Below are 16492 nucleotides of genomic sequence, written 5' to 3' on the forward strand. Positions count from 1 at the left end.
AAGACTATGTTGAAATATTAATCTGAGTTTTTCTTTGTCTACTTCAAATAGCACAGTGCATGCGACTTTAAATCTTTTTGTTTTGTATCCCTCCCTTTGTGTGTACGTCCGTTCTCACAACCCATGCTTGGAATAATGAAATAAATATCGAACTGTTTAATATTTTAGTGCCATCTAGGAGTAAAGTGGAAGTGTTTTTCTGCCAGACCTTGTTTTTTTCCCCTTCTCTTCACAAATGCATTGTGTGCACTGGCCGGCCCAATCCATCACTCTGCGTCTGGCGGGAGAAAAAGCACTTTCCCAGGGTGGGTGTTTTTTAGTTCTGCCAGCGCTGCTGTTTCAGTGGGCACCCGGGAGACCTCACTGATGGACACTCTGGTCATCACAGGCTGGGAGCTGGGGGACTCCTTGCTGCATCCCCTCCCCCGCACCCCCACCACCCCGTACTGTTCCACCTCACCTCAGGTTTTCACCGGCACCTTGCTTTGTCCCAGCAGTGTTGTCGTTGCACACTTCCTCTCTGACAGTGATGACTGTCGTACGTGGCTGAATTCTCCCACGCGGATATTTGGCCATGGGAGACCAGAGGCACATGGGGCTTTGCGTCTTCCTGCCGAGCGCCATGAGCAATGAAGCGCAGATTAGTAAGTGCAAAGCTAATTGGACTGTAATGGGTAACTATTATCACAGACAGGTGGCAGTCATGGCAGATAACAGATTTCAGATGATAATGTCGGTGCTTTGTAATCAGACAATCTCATTGGTATGGGTTAAGCCGGATTTATACTTATTTGCGTGGGGGTGTTGCGCACTGAAAATATCAGATCTACAAGCTCACAACACATTGCACTGTGACACGTTGTGAGCTTGTAGATTGCCTGTTTTTGGTGTGCGACACCCTCACACAACTAAGTATAACTCGGGCATTAGGGAGAGGCACTCTGAGAAACATAGAGCAAACTTTACATCATGACAATATATGTGGAAGTAAGGAAGGAGGGGGCTCTCTCATGTATGTGCTCAGAACAATTACACAGAAATAAATCTATTTAAATTGAAGCGTGCTCCAATTTTACAACCGACAAACTGAGATTTGATTTCCAAAATGCTTTCTCGTTTTCCTCTACACAAAGAAGCCGGCGGGGGAGAGGGTGATATCGCTGAAGAGAAGTGGGCCGGAAGGCAAATCTAGGTGAATGCGTATGTTCTCCGAGTGCCCCTGGGTCTTCCATGGGTAGGTAGGATCTGACAAAGAGATCTGTAGAGGAAAAAAATCCTCCACTCTGCTTGAGCATGGGAAATTAAGCCAAGATAAAGATTCTATCTTAAACACTCCCCTCTCTCTCTCTCTCTCTCTCTCTCTCTCTCTCTCTCTCTCTCTCTCTGCAGTGGCAGGAGAAATTATCCACTGTACCATTAGATAAACCCAAACAACCCTCTCCACAAGACCTCCAGTTTCCTGTGCACTGCAGTCCCAGCTTAGCGTCCCTCGGGTGTTTGTTCAAAAGGAAAACTCTTCGGTGCCTCCGGGGGATGTTTAACTCATTGCAATGGCAAGTATTTAGAGAAAGCTCAACAAGTTTGAGGGCTGTCAGAGTGAGTATCCAACTGTCAGACAACATTGTGTCTCAGAGGACCCCGATGTGAGGTAATGACCAATTGCATCATTTTGACAAACCCACCATCGATTAGAAGTGGGGCAGACGGCGAGGTGTTTCGTTTTAATTTGAAACACTGGTGCTAAGTGCATTAAATGATGCTGATTAACTAAGATTACGGCTGCAGTGGAAATGTGTTTTCTGTTTTGATATCAAGCGTAAATTGCGGCAGAGCAAACAGCCTTTTGAGTGGCTGATGAATAATTGAAAGTCAGTGGAGGATACATCAATGAAGTGGTAATGAACCATTTTTTTTGTGTGAAATATCTGATACTGAATGTCTGTCACTCTTCAAACAGCCTGGAACATCTTGCTTTGGGGTTAAAGCTTGCTGTATATCAAACACATCTGATCAACTGATAGTTATAACAAAAGCAAAACAATAAGAGCTTACAAGATTCCAGGATTTCATTCACACACACACAAAAATAGAAGAGGTAAAAAACATAATAGTAGTGGTACAACTCGTAAGAATAAATGTATTGATATTGCTTCACTTCTGCATGAAACATGAAATGACCCATTACAGTAGATTATTACTTGAATTCCCGGTCTTGAGGCTCTCACAGAAATTATTTCAATCCTAAGGTTATGGTGCCCTCTATCTTTTACTCAGAGTAACACAAAGCATTACTGGAGAAAAATATTGTGATCACGTGAACTGCTCCTTAAAGATATGAGCAATTATTTTGCATTTATTTATTTTAGCAACATCAATATATTGTATTATAATTGCTAATTTGTTTGATTCACTGCCAGTTATTCAAAATACTGAGGTCAACAGCGCAAACATGCACACAGAAACACACAGAAGTGGCCCGTCATCTTTGAATTTGTATTTACATTGGTTTTTGCAGGTCACCTTCTTTAGAGTAAAACTGTTTCTTTTGTTCTAGCTTTTTCTAACACTGTTGTGGCATGTTGTGTCCACCCGGAGTACCATTGACCTTCTGTGAGGCAGCTATCTACTTAAAGAAGTCAATTTTCAAGGCCCGTCTTGCTCAAATCAAAACTCCATTATAGATTTTACCTCCAGGGGAACCCAGGGCTCACAAGGTCCTTGGCAATTTTACCTGAGGAAAAAGCTAAAAGGATTGGAATCTCAGAGGTTGGGTGAAGGGAGAGAGTGTGAGGACGTGAGAGGGTGGGATAAGACACCCGAGGACCTGAGCTCTAATCTTTCTCTGCCCAGCAGGGGGCAAAGCACAGCAAAAATGGAGATTTGGAGATGGTTCAGTGGCCCCAAACATCAGAGCCCACAGGACTTGGAGAAAGATCTTGAATACAGGTGGAGATGAGCAGATTGCAGGGTTTGTCGTAAGACAGTATCGCTCGTGGAAAAAAACGATTTTCAATTGGAAAAGCACTGTACACCGACGAGCGGCACAGTCACACAACAATGTAGAAATTCAGCAGGGGAAGTTGGAATCTGCCCACGTCGCAGTGGAAGAGATCTTCCAATCCATTTAACATGTATGTAAGAACAGCACTTCACTCCCACACACCACTCTTAACCATGTGTACTAACAAGACAGACGGAGGGCAAAGATGCAGACAGATCACATCAGGACATCTGTCACTTCACGGCAACAGACTCCTTAATAAGTGACAAGCCTTACTTCCCCATGGGCACAGGACAGGGGTGTCTCATAAAGGTGGCAGGGCAAAACAACCATCAAAATCACGCGGTGCCCTTTTTTTCCCCTTTAAAAAATACAACATGTCCCAATTACAGCCCATCACTTGTGATCCGTGCTTTTGATTATCTTGCTGGGCAGGAGGCATCAAAGCTGCCAACTATGGGTGTTGACCATGGTGTTGACACAAATGTCACAGTTTTAAGCAGGACCCAAGCGCACAAAAGAGTATAGGCAGGGATTATGGGGTAAAACATGTTTACTTTCACAACCGGCTGAAGGAACAGGACACACAAGCACAGGCAGGATACACCAGGAAGAGATTGAATAATGTCCACGCTACTGTATGCGAAGATTTGGTGAAAATAGGCGAACATTCTGTGAAAATAGCCAGATCTACAAGCTTGTAGATCTGGCTATTTTCTACAATTTGATGTAGAGGGGAAAAAGGAGGGGCCCAAGTACAGACCACGGGACCCTGGCCATGATAGACTCGAGTAGTCAGACAACTATTCCACAATCTTCGAATGCTATATAGAGTCTGGAACTACACCTCCCGAAATCCGAACACGGAGGCTGGCATCTGTTCGTCATTTCCGTTCATGAAAATATATTTTCAAATCTCTTTACATTACATTTTTTTGTTTCCATTTCTGCTAAGCAGCAAGCTATATATGCTTAGATGATTTTGATGTATATTAGGATAAATCTGTGCGTCTGTAACAGGGGTCATCACCATGCCAGCTTGTGACGGACATTTTGATCAATATTTTATTTTTGCCATGGACATACAAAATAACTGGTCAATAATTTTTCCAGGAACCTAAATGACTAGCGCTAAATGTATACTAATGGATTTTGATTATTATTACGAAACACACATTAACCACTTCAGCCCTATATACACTTTGGTAATTTGAAAATAGCAGATCTACAAGCTCACAATGTGTTGTGGTGCGACGCATTGTGACATTGTGACAGTCTGCATAATGGCTACTTTCTACTTTTGGTACTTTAAGTACATTTTGATACCAATACTTTTGTACTTTCACACAAGTACATTTAGAATTGACTTGTAACAGAGTACTTCTACATTGCAGTATTGATACTTTTACTTAAGTAAACAATGTGAGTACTTTTTCCACCACTGATATGGTATATATATATATATATATATATATATATATATATATATATATATATATATATATATATTCGGAAAATATAAAAACGATCTACAAGCTCACAACGAAACACATTTGTGACGTGAGTGCTAATTCAAGAAGGTTAGAAAATAAAGGCCCCCTCTGTGCCCAAACAGTTTCATTGTGGGCATGAGATAGATAGATCTGGGGAGATGGACCCCAGGAAGAGTAGCTGCTGCTAAGGGAGTAGCTAATGGGGATACAAATAAACAAATAAGATCTATTTAGCCACTGCCTTTTCATGTTATTATATACCCCTAATTCAAATAATGCAAATAGAATAAGTCAATAGTTTAATATGTATAATTATGAAAAAAGTGTAATGCACATCAAACAATAATAAAAACTTTATTTATTGATTAACATACTGATAATTGCACTTGACTTGATATTTTATATGGCAATGGTTGCAATTTCAGTTCCTTAGTTTTTTTATTTTTCTCAGTTCTCTGTCTGCTGAAAATATCTAGTCAAATGCTGTGTGGTTTGTCCGCAAGTGTTTTTCCAAGTTCTCTTTCTTCACCATCACTGTGCAGCTGATGAGACAAATGCTTTTTCATCACATGCCCTCACTGCAACCGGACATTTCGTGCGAGGATCGGCCTCATCAGCCATCTTCGCACCCACAAGACATCGTGAAGTCAATGGTCATCTTCGCACGCGAAGGACGAACATGACACAAATACATATGGCTGAGATTTCTGTTCCTTTTTCTCAGTTCTATGTCTGCTGGAAAGGTCTAGGCTGGAAAGGTCAGAATGAAAGTGTCTTTCCAAGTTCCCTTTCTTCACTTACTGCATAGTTGTTGTAATTCATTTCCCCATCAAATATAATGTGTTGTCTTTTGTCTCATGAGGTCTGTTCCCAAATGTATTCAACTGATGTCTCATTAGATGTGGTTGAAAAATAAACAGAACACACGTGTACCATTGACATGCTGCCAGGGTCAATCCTGTGTTAATTGATTGATTGATTAATTGATTGAATACTTTATTTAGAAGTTTGCAGAGAAAAAGCACATGGAAGTACAGTTTACAAGGTCAACTAAAATGGATTGCCCAGGAATGCCGCAATGGCTTGTTTCAAATGGGATTCTCATGTACTCAATTCATGGAGACATTAAAAGACAGACAGATATACACTACTATGCAGAACATCATATTATTTTTTTCATATGGTGGGGGGGGGGGCTAGGTTATGACTTTTACAGGGGCCAGTTTGGAATTGCAGCCTCCTGAAGGATTTTTTTTAGGGCAGTTTTGAAAGTGAGTAGGGTTTTGCACTCCTTCACTACTATTTGGTGGGGCATTCCACATTTTCTGTTGCATAGCAGGAGAACGAGTTCAACCCCTTGTTTTTGCCAAATCTGGGTTGGACATGATCAGTGGAGCTGCCTCTGGTGTTGTGATTGTGGACTTTTGAAATACTTTGACAGGTATCCTTCAATTCAATTCAATTCACACTGCCCAACTCATTTGTTAGTTTCAAGAGTTGTGGTTTCCCGCAGCCAAATACATATCATTTTGGGGGTCCTTGACATGAAAAGGTTTGAGAACCACTACTGCAGACTGTATGACCGGAAGCATTTGGCAGTCTGGCCATGCGAGACTATGGTCATGATGAACAATCAATGCAGGTGTAACACATGACATAGATGAGGTGATTTTTTAACGCTATATGTTATATTATCTTTAAAATCTTGGTGTATGGCTAATTATTTGGGGGCCCACAGATGGGAATCACTGCTGTACGCTGAATATCTGTGACAAGGACTGGGGCCATTTCTGATACCAAGGAAAGGGAAATAATGATTTGCATCCAACAGAGGCTGCACTCATGGCATGCGGTGTGTTTGCTCGGTTGGCCTGACAGCATGGCTCTAACAACCATACTGTCAGACCAGGTCACAGTCATATGCCCTGTCTGTCTCACTGCACCTTTAGTACCTCATTCATATTCCATGCTCCGTCGTACGATAGTGTTGCACAGCGAAAATTGCCGATCTACAAGCTCACAACACAAATAGGTTGTGAGCTTGTATATCGGCTATGTGTGGCACGTGATACTGTTGTATGACAAAAATAAATTGGGCGTAAAGTCCATTGATGTTCCATGACATGTTGTTGACTCTTTTGCTCCTTAAAGGGGTATCACACTTCTGGGGTCATTTTAGCATCTACTCAGGCTTTTGCGTGCCGTGCACCCCAGACAGTTTTTAAGTTGCTTGATTCATTATATAGATACCTCTAGATATAGATTTAATCAGACAGGTCTCCTTCCTATATAAACCCATTTTAACTAAATCACACGTCTCTGCTTCTGGTAACTGATGTTGTCTTTCTAATGCGTGAGGCGGCCGTGTTTTTTCAATTACTTAAAAAAATGAGAAAATATTAACATTTTAAAAAGGAATTGGACAAAACACTGCTCCCTTACACATTAGAAGGACTATATATGTCACCAGAAGGAACTTGTGTTTTCAATGAGTCTGACATGGTTATTGGTTAAAACGGAGTTTGAAGCTCCAATGGGTTTATGGGGGTGTGTCTGTTGAGATGAATATCAATATCTAAATATACATAGTGTGCACACCAAAGTCTGAGTAGATGTTAAAATGACCCCAGAAGTGGTTGCATACTGTAGCAGCACCACAACATATGTTGTAATCTCAACTATAATTATTTTGTTTATATTTGCTGTAATATATGCATTATTTGTTACATTTTACACTTTTCATGTTTGAAGTGGTGTACTGGAGTCATATGGTCTTTTCCTATCTCACTCATATTTGGAATATTGAGATCTTACATTGAACAGAAAAAAGTCCTTAACTTCATCTGGTTTCATCTTTTTTTCTTTTCTTTTTTCTTTTTTTGGGGATTCTCAACAAATTTCATATTGTGGTATTAGTACTTTTACTTAAATAAAGCATTTGAGTAGGCTACTTCTTCCACCAATGGCCAACAACAACCAGAAATATTTTGAATAGAATGTAGTAACAATGCATTACCAGACGAGGGCATCACTTGCCAAGATGTATACTGTAACTGATCGAAGCCATGTTTCTTGCATGATTTAAGGAGTTTGTGTACATTTCAATATCAATTATTATTTAACAGCTATGATAAACTCTGAAGAGTTTCATGTCCACATATATTTCTTAACAGAACATTAATTGCTTAGCTGGTATGGTTTTAATGAAGTTACCACTCAACCCATAACCTTTAGTTGAAGGCTTACATACAGTATGGCCTCTTCCAAGCCTGTGAGATAAAACATTAAAAAAAAGAATTAAGAGACAAGAGACAGGATAAAGAGACAACAAAGACATTCCCCAAGTCAACATCTTCAGAATAGCCTTAACCACATTATTCCTGACATCCCTATTTCCCTATTTTTCAAAGATTTTCAACATTTATCTGAATTGTTCTGAAAAGGGTAAACATTATTCTATAGTCCATTTACAAGCTCACAACGCATCGGATCGATCACAATGTTATGGGACAATATAGGGCTTATAATGATCTCAGAAATGACATCACAGGAATAATTTGAATTCTGAACGGATTTATTCCATTTTGATTATCTCACAAGTCTAGATCATCTCTTTACTCTCTGCTTGATGTTTCTGTCAGTGTTTTAATTTGTGACAATAGATGTACAGAGTAGATCATAATAGAATCACAAAAATATTGTTTGTATCCTACAAATAATAATAATAAATAAATTAAACACTGATTAAGTAGCCTACCCATTTATAAGCTTCCTTTTTACAGTGTTCCAGTTCTGTCGGCTCATTTCTTTGTGTGATCACTTCCAATTTCACTGTTTAATCTGTATCCTGGCTGTCTGAGTTCTCTATCCTGATTGTAGAAAATTGGTATCCCGACCTGAAAAGGCATTTTCTGTTTAATAAAGAGCTGGAGAGACATGGAGACTCCTGTTACTGAACAAACACTTAATAGCAATGAGTACTATCAGAATATAGTGTTATTTAACACTTACTTTAACCAAAGAAAATATTTTCCCCTACCTTTAATTCTGTAAGTGTAACACTTATGAGTCACTTTTTACACTTTCAGACTTAAATTAACATAGATAACTATCACTTCAGTCATTTCGAATGATTATTTATTGTCTATCTCATCAAGCAGCTATGCTAGGTTAGTTGCAAGTTTCAAGCTAAATATACATTTCTACAATAAGTGGGATAATAATAAGCCTTTGTCATATGTGAATGCATCACAGATACACATAATGTCTGACACTCATCACAAATGTTACACATAAAATGTTGCAGCCATCACAGTTCACTCATAATACTTGTGAGTACAGTGAGTGCACGGTTAGATATGTATAAACAAGTGTAATTAGCCTTAATCTTCTACAAGAAGATTAATAATCAAGCACGTTCATGTACAAAAAGGTTTCTCTCACACATGTGCACATGTGCACACGCACACACACACACACACACACACACACACACACACACACACACACACACACACACACACACACACACACACACACACACACACACACACACACAGTGCAACCATGCATTATTAGTCAGGAATTGGATTTTGCATATTGAATACACAGCTCCCCTGATGAAGGTTTAGCACCAAAATGCTCCAATAAATACATCAATACATCATTGCAAGTTAGATATAGTGTGCTGGATATTTTGTTTGCAAATACACTGTTCATAGCTTTATAAATATTTTATTAAGTATGGGACTCAGTTCTGAAATTACTGACAAATTATCATTTACTCAGAGACAATTGATAAATACATTGCATCCCTTGTATTATTCAAAAAATACACAGCAAGACATTATTTGTGTTTGACAAGACACGATTATACTCAAAATAGGTGTGTGTTGGGTAAACAGTGCTTGTACCATCTTAAAACAGCATATAACAAAATAATATATTGTGTAGCATATTGAAAATATTCTTAAAAAAGAAAATATCAGCAAAATAAGTCATTCACATTTGAGAAAACTTTAAAATTTCCCCACAATAAACAGAGCAAAAATAAATTATGCTATCCCATATTGTAATGAGATCTGATCTACAGTATAGGTTCCTCTCCAATACTGTCACAATAGTGCTAATATGGTCAGCATCATTGTTACATTTCTGAAGACCCCATGAAATGTCATTAACCATTGCATCCATCCCTATTCACCTATTGGTGTGGTATTTGGGCAAACCACTGCACAGTCAAACGCAATTATTGACACAAGGCCTAGGCTTCCCAGTTTACTGTGAGAATCAATATTATGTTTGGTTACATAGCATCAGTGTACAACTTAACAACTAGAATACAGTAACTGTATTCCAGTTGTATTTTGTAATAGGCAAACAAATAGGTATTTTGTAATACATATAGGCAAATATTAGCTGAACTACAGCCGAGCTCCATTGCGATGCGTTGTGAGCCTGGCCTGTAGATCGTCAAAAGAAAATTGGCGTAGAGGGAAAAAAGGAAGAAGTCAAGGATAGACCCCTGGGGGACCAAGTGGTGTTTGTCAACTGACCTGTGGGTGTGTGCAGTGGTGCCAAAAGACAGTTAGTGGTTAGGGAGGAGGCTAAGAACAGTGACCTTGACCTTGGAAACATGCCCCCATGACCTTTCAAAGAAAATACCAGTCAAAAGGTTGTGCCCCCAAATGCAAAATGACCGGGTCATCAAAATTTCATAGGGTCTTTCAATGAAAATATTATTGGTTTACAGTGTAAAAAAAACTAACAAAAAGCATTTCAGTGCAAACTTAAATACCCGACTTCAAATAAATGACATAATTTCTGTTTTAGCTGAACAGGAAGTTGTCAAACAATTGTACATGCTGACCATTTTCTGACTCCTCCTTTGCCTGAAAACAAAATGGCCAGTGTTACTAGCCTAAAGATCTTTTTCTTTTCATTTCAGGAAAAAGACAAAAACGAAACATGAGAATGTTTTGTATGTGTTGAGCTTAGTGAGCCAACATGCACAGTTTTGTTCAACAATATACCATCTGTTCTCATTAATATGCAGATTGTGCACCAGTGGTGCACACAGGCTTGCTGTTTAGACCAAAATCAGAATATTTGTAAACAAACGTGTATTTCTGGGTGGATTTGTTGCATACGGTCAGCCTACCTGCAGCGGTGAACAGGAAGCACCTTGAACAAAACATTGGCAATTATGCCAAAATCATGTTGTGTTTTGGGCTGTGAAGCCAAATGCTATGTATGTAATCTATGTATTGAATTAGGCCTTTATCTGTTTTCAGACTTTGAAGTCTAAACACACACAGGCGTCCCACATACGCACACCGAATGCAAAGTGCATTGCCGCTCCTTGCATTCATTCAGTGTCATATCATGGAGGTAATAAACGTGGTCAACCCTCCAATTTCTTTTTTACTTAATACCAGGAATTGAGAAAAAATAAGAAACCTGTACACACCCATTGAATAGATTCTGGTCATCTTGATATATATATATATAAATAAAAATAAAGTTAAATTATTTATGATTATACCATGGATAATAGTTCCCCAGTGCGGTGATCAGGCGGCAATGTCAGCGTTATCCACCCAGAAGTAAGCTTGTGTTGTGGTGACGTAATGTTTTGGTCTATTGAGTGCACAATGTTTTAAGTGCATTTAACTCTTCCAGATTGCAGAATGGAAAAGTCAATGTTCATTTTTTATTTACTCTCACTACTCTGCTGCATTAATCATGAGATGGAGCAGGAGGGTTCACTGTCAATGCAAAACATTCATTAAGCATTAAGCAATTAAAGAAAGGCAAAATGTTGCGTTTGTGAAAAGATGGTATAACACAGTGATTGGTAACATTTTCACTACGACAGTATGATGTAAAGACTGTGTTCAAAAAGTGAGTTAGTTAATTGTTAATTACATAATACATATCATTATCCAAGATGAAATGATTAAAAAAGAAAACACTCAATTATACACAGATTACAGGAGTCACTTGTATTTTTCACAAGTAGGAAACATGATCAGCTCAACATTAGGGATGTAACAGTATAATAGTACAGAATCTACCAAAATACCATGGTATCCGTTCCCCTTTTAGTTAAAATGTACTTTGGCCCATTGAAAAACCAAACAAGTGTTTTGCTTTGAAGAAAACATTTACACATACCTGTATAAACATGTAACACAAAGGTTAATTTATACCATGCGTACAGTATTACAGGGAATGGATTATAGTTCAGAATTATGGTATACTTTTAAATGTTATACCGTTACATCCCTACTCAACACTAGCATTAAAACATGGATATAGTCGCAAAGTAAAGTACCAGACAGTAGTCATCTAATGCTGTATATGTGACAGCTACCTGGTATGCACAGTGCTAAAACTCGGCCCTGAGCAAAACTTTTCTTTTGCATACTGTAGCATGAAATAATGAAAATAGCTTGTCCTTGATGTACGATATGAAACACTTGTCTGAAACCTTTGTGATCCAATATAGGATGTGACTACTGCTGAACCCCTACACTCCATTTGCAATAGTGCCATTGGATTCCTGATTGATGCCCTCCTTCACCTCCTGCGGGAGTGAGTCAAAGAGATGGTCTTCCACAATCAGACCGTTCCTGCGGAGGAGGTGACACTGGCCAAGCTGGACCGGGAGTCTGTCGAGGCAGTTTCCCTTCAGTTCCAGGTGTGTCAGCTGAAGGAGTTGGCCAATTTTCTCAGGGAGGACAGAGATACAGTTGTGGCCAAGGCATAATGTCCTCAGTTTGGTGCACTTGAACAGCTGCTTGGGAACCACCTCAACTTTGTTGCCTGTGATTGCAAAATGATGGAGATTCTGGAGAAAGCCTACCTCCAATGGTATTGCCACTATTGAGTTATGACTTACATCCAGGTACCTTAACTTGAGCATGTTGAATAATGGTGAGGGCAGAGAGTCGAGTTTATTGTGTGACAGATAGAGCGACTCAAGGTTTTTCACATGGCTTATTGACAACGGAATGGTGATGATGTTATTGTGCCAAAGTTTGAGGCAAATCAGCCTTTTGAGATGCTGAAAGCTAATGACCTCTTCAATGGTGCGAATGTTATTGGACTTCAGATCAAGCTCCTGCAGGTTGGTCAAACTGAAAATGGCATGAGGGATTCGTTCCAGTTCACAATTGTGAAGCTCTAGCTCTGCTAGGTTCAACATTTTCTTTAAACTGTTCAACACCACAAGTTTTGTGCCATCGTTATGAACTACCAACTTGACCAGGTGAGGCGAGAGATCGGTTATGTTTGTCGGGATCTTTGTCAGGTTGCTCTTGAGATGCAAAATCTTCAGATGCTTGAGGTCTCTGAGAGACTCTAGTCCAATCATTTTGTTGTTTTCAGAGTTCAGATTACCAACCAAGTACAGTTCCCTTAAATTCTTCAGCAAGTATACCCAAGTGGGGATCTCGGCAACATCCGTAAATTTCACGTGAAGGCACCGTAGATTGTCGCGGAGAAAAATGAACGCGGTCTGCTCAACTTTAGCAGGACAGTGATACAAGTGCAGCTCCTGGAGATTCGTCATTTGTGAAATTTTCACCGTGATCCTGGCCTCCGGGATCAACTCCAGTTTGAGAATTTCCAAATCGGTGAGGTCAAACACGGCTTCCGGCACTCCAGACAGCATGAAGAGATGAAGCTCCAACTTTTCCTGAGTGTTGCGGGTGACATGCTGCCGCAGTTTCTCAAAGGACCATTCGTGGTTCAAGCTGATCTCCCGTAGCTTGTTTTCGCTGACTTCAGAGAGGAAGACGCCAAAACGCTTTGAATACAGCTGATCATACTGATCCACCATGTGCAGGAGGAAAGCAAAGTCATTCTTAACATCAGGAATGTCACTGAAGCTGCTCTCCTCTCTGACTTTTTCAAAGGAATACTCCTTGAGAGGTCGTCGAAAGAGCCAGAACAGTGTGTATATACAGACACAGCCATAGACACATATGATAGCAATATAACTGACGAGAAGTTTTTTCAACATGAATGCCATGTTATGGGTGCATTGGAATTTAGCATATCCTGTCAAATGCTTTATTTCAGGCTCACATACATGGTTGAAATCTATGGCAGCGACAAATGTCATTGTGTAGCACAGGATCAAAATGAACTTCACTGTTTTAATCACAGATTGAGCAACATACAGTTTGTAAATCATGTCACTGTCCTCTACATGGGTGCGAAATTTCCTCACTTTTTCAAACAGGGCTTTTGCCTGCTCACCATCTTTCCTATCCAATATGTTCATGCATGGAACTTCCACCACAAGCTTTTCCGTCGAAAACTTGACCTCAGATTTCACGAGCTTCGCGGCGGATTGGTTTGGACTTCCCTCTTCGCTGCATGTTGAGAAATGCTTTGGTAGGAAGGAAGCACCAGTCAAGCGCTGCTTGTTCTCCTCTGAGTCCTCACATGCTGTCTCTGACAAGGCCTTTGTCGTCCAGGGTGACTCGAAGCACTTCCCCAAAATTGAGACAAAATGTTCTATTTTTGAACTTGTCTTTGGATATTTAAACCAGAAGTTGCTGCTGACCATTAATATAATTGTGTGGATTAGAGCAAGGTATGGGAAGTATTTGGAGTACCATGGGAGGGCAACGTGGTAGCAGATCTGATTAATGAAAACATACTGCTGAAAATCCAACTTGGTTCTGACACCTGTTGGGAGAGGCTGCCCAAATGCATCTGATGGTGTAAAGTGAAGTTTATGGACCATGCTATCCGCTGGGTCATTAGCCATGAGGGGTGCTGCTTTTTCCTGCCTGGCTCTGGTTTCCTCCTCCCATGGGCCAGCAGCTGGCTGCTGCGTTGCAAATTGCCCTGGCCCATCAAAACTCTCCTCCAGGACAGGAAGGCAAGCCACCTGGTCTTTAGTCAATTGCATTGTTCCAGCAAATATCGCCAACATCAGCATGACAATCCCAAGGTAATCCATGAAGACGTCCCACCATGGTTTCAGTATTTTATACGTTGGCTGGATATCGTTCAGCGAGGCAACTTCTGTGAGAGTGAACATCCCTGCAAAAGAAAGTTGTTGTTGATTAGATGGTGCAACTCATATGATTAGTTTCTTTTTAGGGACTTCACCCATATATACTGTGTGTGTGTGTGTGTGTGTGTGTGTGTGTGTGTGTGTGTGTGTGTGTGTGTGTGTGTGTGTGTGTGTGTGTGTGTGTGTGTGTGTGTGTGTGTGTATATATATATATATATATATATATATATATATATATATATATATATATATATATATATATAATCAATACTTTTCTAAATGTCATAATATGATAATGTGTTTATAAATATATTAGATTTAGTGTCCCAACTTAATTGCAGAACTAAAATACATTTTGTATAATAAATGCAGAAGGCTACATTGTATCCGGGTACATACCTACAGCACTTATTGTCTCAGTGAGGCCGAATCACTGTATTGTTGATAATAGGCCTACAGCATAGTCATAACTGTCACTATCGCTACTAGTCGCTATTTTACCATTATAAAGTGCTACTCATGGGGCACACCCACAAAAATAGGCTATCCTCCTCCCTGCAGCTGGCCCGGATCCGAATTCGAACTTTTCTGCATGTCAGTCCCACTCTCTCCCGCCCTCCCTGTTTCTCTCTCGTACTAAAATAAAATAAAATAAAATAAAAAATATTAAAATAAAATAAAATAAATAGTCTAAGTAAGAAGCGCCATTCAGTATGCATAACTGGACAGTATCCGATTCCTATCCCGTCATGTGGGCTGGGCCATGATAGCAGCAAAACAAAACACATTGAGTCAACATGTAGGTAGATAGGCTACACTGCAGCTTTTGATGAGCGACACATTCTGCTATAGCTTGGGATGTACAGTAGGCAGCAAAACTATTTCTGATAAATTCATCTCTAGCAAGGCTGCAAAGCTGGTTTAGACAAGCTAAAACAGCACACATGAACGTTCGTCAGTCCACGGCACACAGACATAATAATAACACGGAGCAGTATATCTGGATTATACCATTAATAAATTGAGATAATATAGTCGATTCGTGTTGAATATGTGACAATTTCCCCCTGCTAATTTTTGCATATTGTTCATATTTTGTTTTTTTGCTTCGTTGTAGCCTAGTTTAAGCAGCTGAGCTTCCGCATGCACTGGTGTTGCGGTTGTGATTTGCACAGCTTGTCTGATCTGTAATAATATACGTAAATCCATGTAACGTTACTGATAGAGATACAGTAGCCTAACGTACCTGAAGCTGATCCAGGACAGTTATATCTTCACACCAGTGCCAAACAATGCGTCTTCGTGTCCGTCTATATCCCATGATGTTGCGACGCCATAATAAAGCCGTGCTTTCTTCTTATCAAGTGAACCGTGGGCCTAATGGCCAGACGAATACCAAAACGCTCGCCCCAAAACACAGTTGCCCCGGGGCAAATCCGGCGACCTCGGAACGGTCGCCACCTGGTATTCCTAAACCTAAACCTACGTTACCTCAGTAAACTATGCCTAAACCTAAACCTTATTCCCAAACGTAACCGCAGTAAAACTATGCCAACTTCTTTCTAACCTTATCCTCAGTCACCGTCAGTAAAACAAATACAAGAATACAAGAACCGCTGGGGGCGAGCGTGTTTTGGGGCGAGTCTTCCGGTTACCGGCCAAGCTGGTAAGCTGCTTAGTGCTTCCCCCGCTCCGCTTCAGATGGTCGGGTCCGTTGCACTCCAACGACGCTGCGGAACAATGCAGCCGCCCGCTGCTGCACCAGCTGCATGTGGTGGAGTGCAAATACCTAATTTATGGCCATGTTTTGTCATATACAGTGGTGGGAAAAAGTACTCAATTTTTTTTACTTAAGTAAAAGTATCAATTCTGCAATGTAGAAATACAAGTAAAAGACCGGAATTCAAAATGTACTCGAGTAAAAGTACAAAAGTGTTGGTATCATGTACACGAAGTACCAAA

The 16492-nt window shown here is 40.1% G+C and overlaps 1 protein-coding gene across 1 annotated transcript; it reads right to left on the reverse strand.

Moving 5' to 3' along the window:
• Positions 1-8978: 8978 nt before the first annotated feature.
• On the reverse strand, positions 8979-16042 carry lrrc8db (leucine rich repeat containing 8 VRAC subunit Db). Its single transcript, XM_080429744.1, has 2 exons — positions 15777-16042; positions 8979-14556 (listed from the first exon to the last, which is right to left on the reverse strand). Exon 2 carries the CDS (start codon positions 14552-14554, stop codon positions 12026-12028), a length of 2529 nt encoding a protein of 842 aa, XP_080285870.1. The 5' UTR covers positions 14555-14556; positions 15777-16042; the 3' UTR covers positions 8979-12025.
• Between the last annotated feature and the right edge of the window lie 450 nt (positions 16043-16492).

The sequence above is a fragment of the Gymnoscopelus braueri genome, assembly GCF_963280865.1.
Source record: "Gymnoscopelus braueri genome assembly, chromosome: 6".
Lineage (NCBI taxonomy): Eukaryota > Metazoa > Chordata > Actinopteri > Myctophiformes > Myctophidae > Gymnoscopelus > Gymnoscopelus braueri.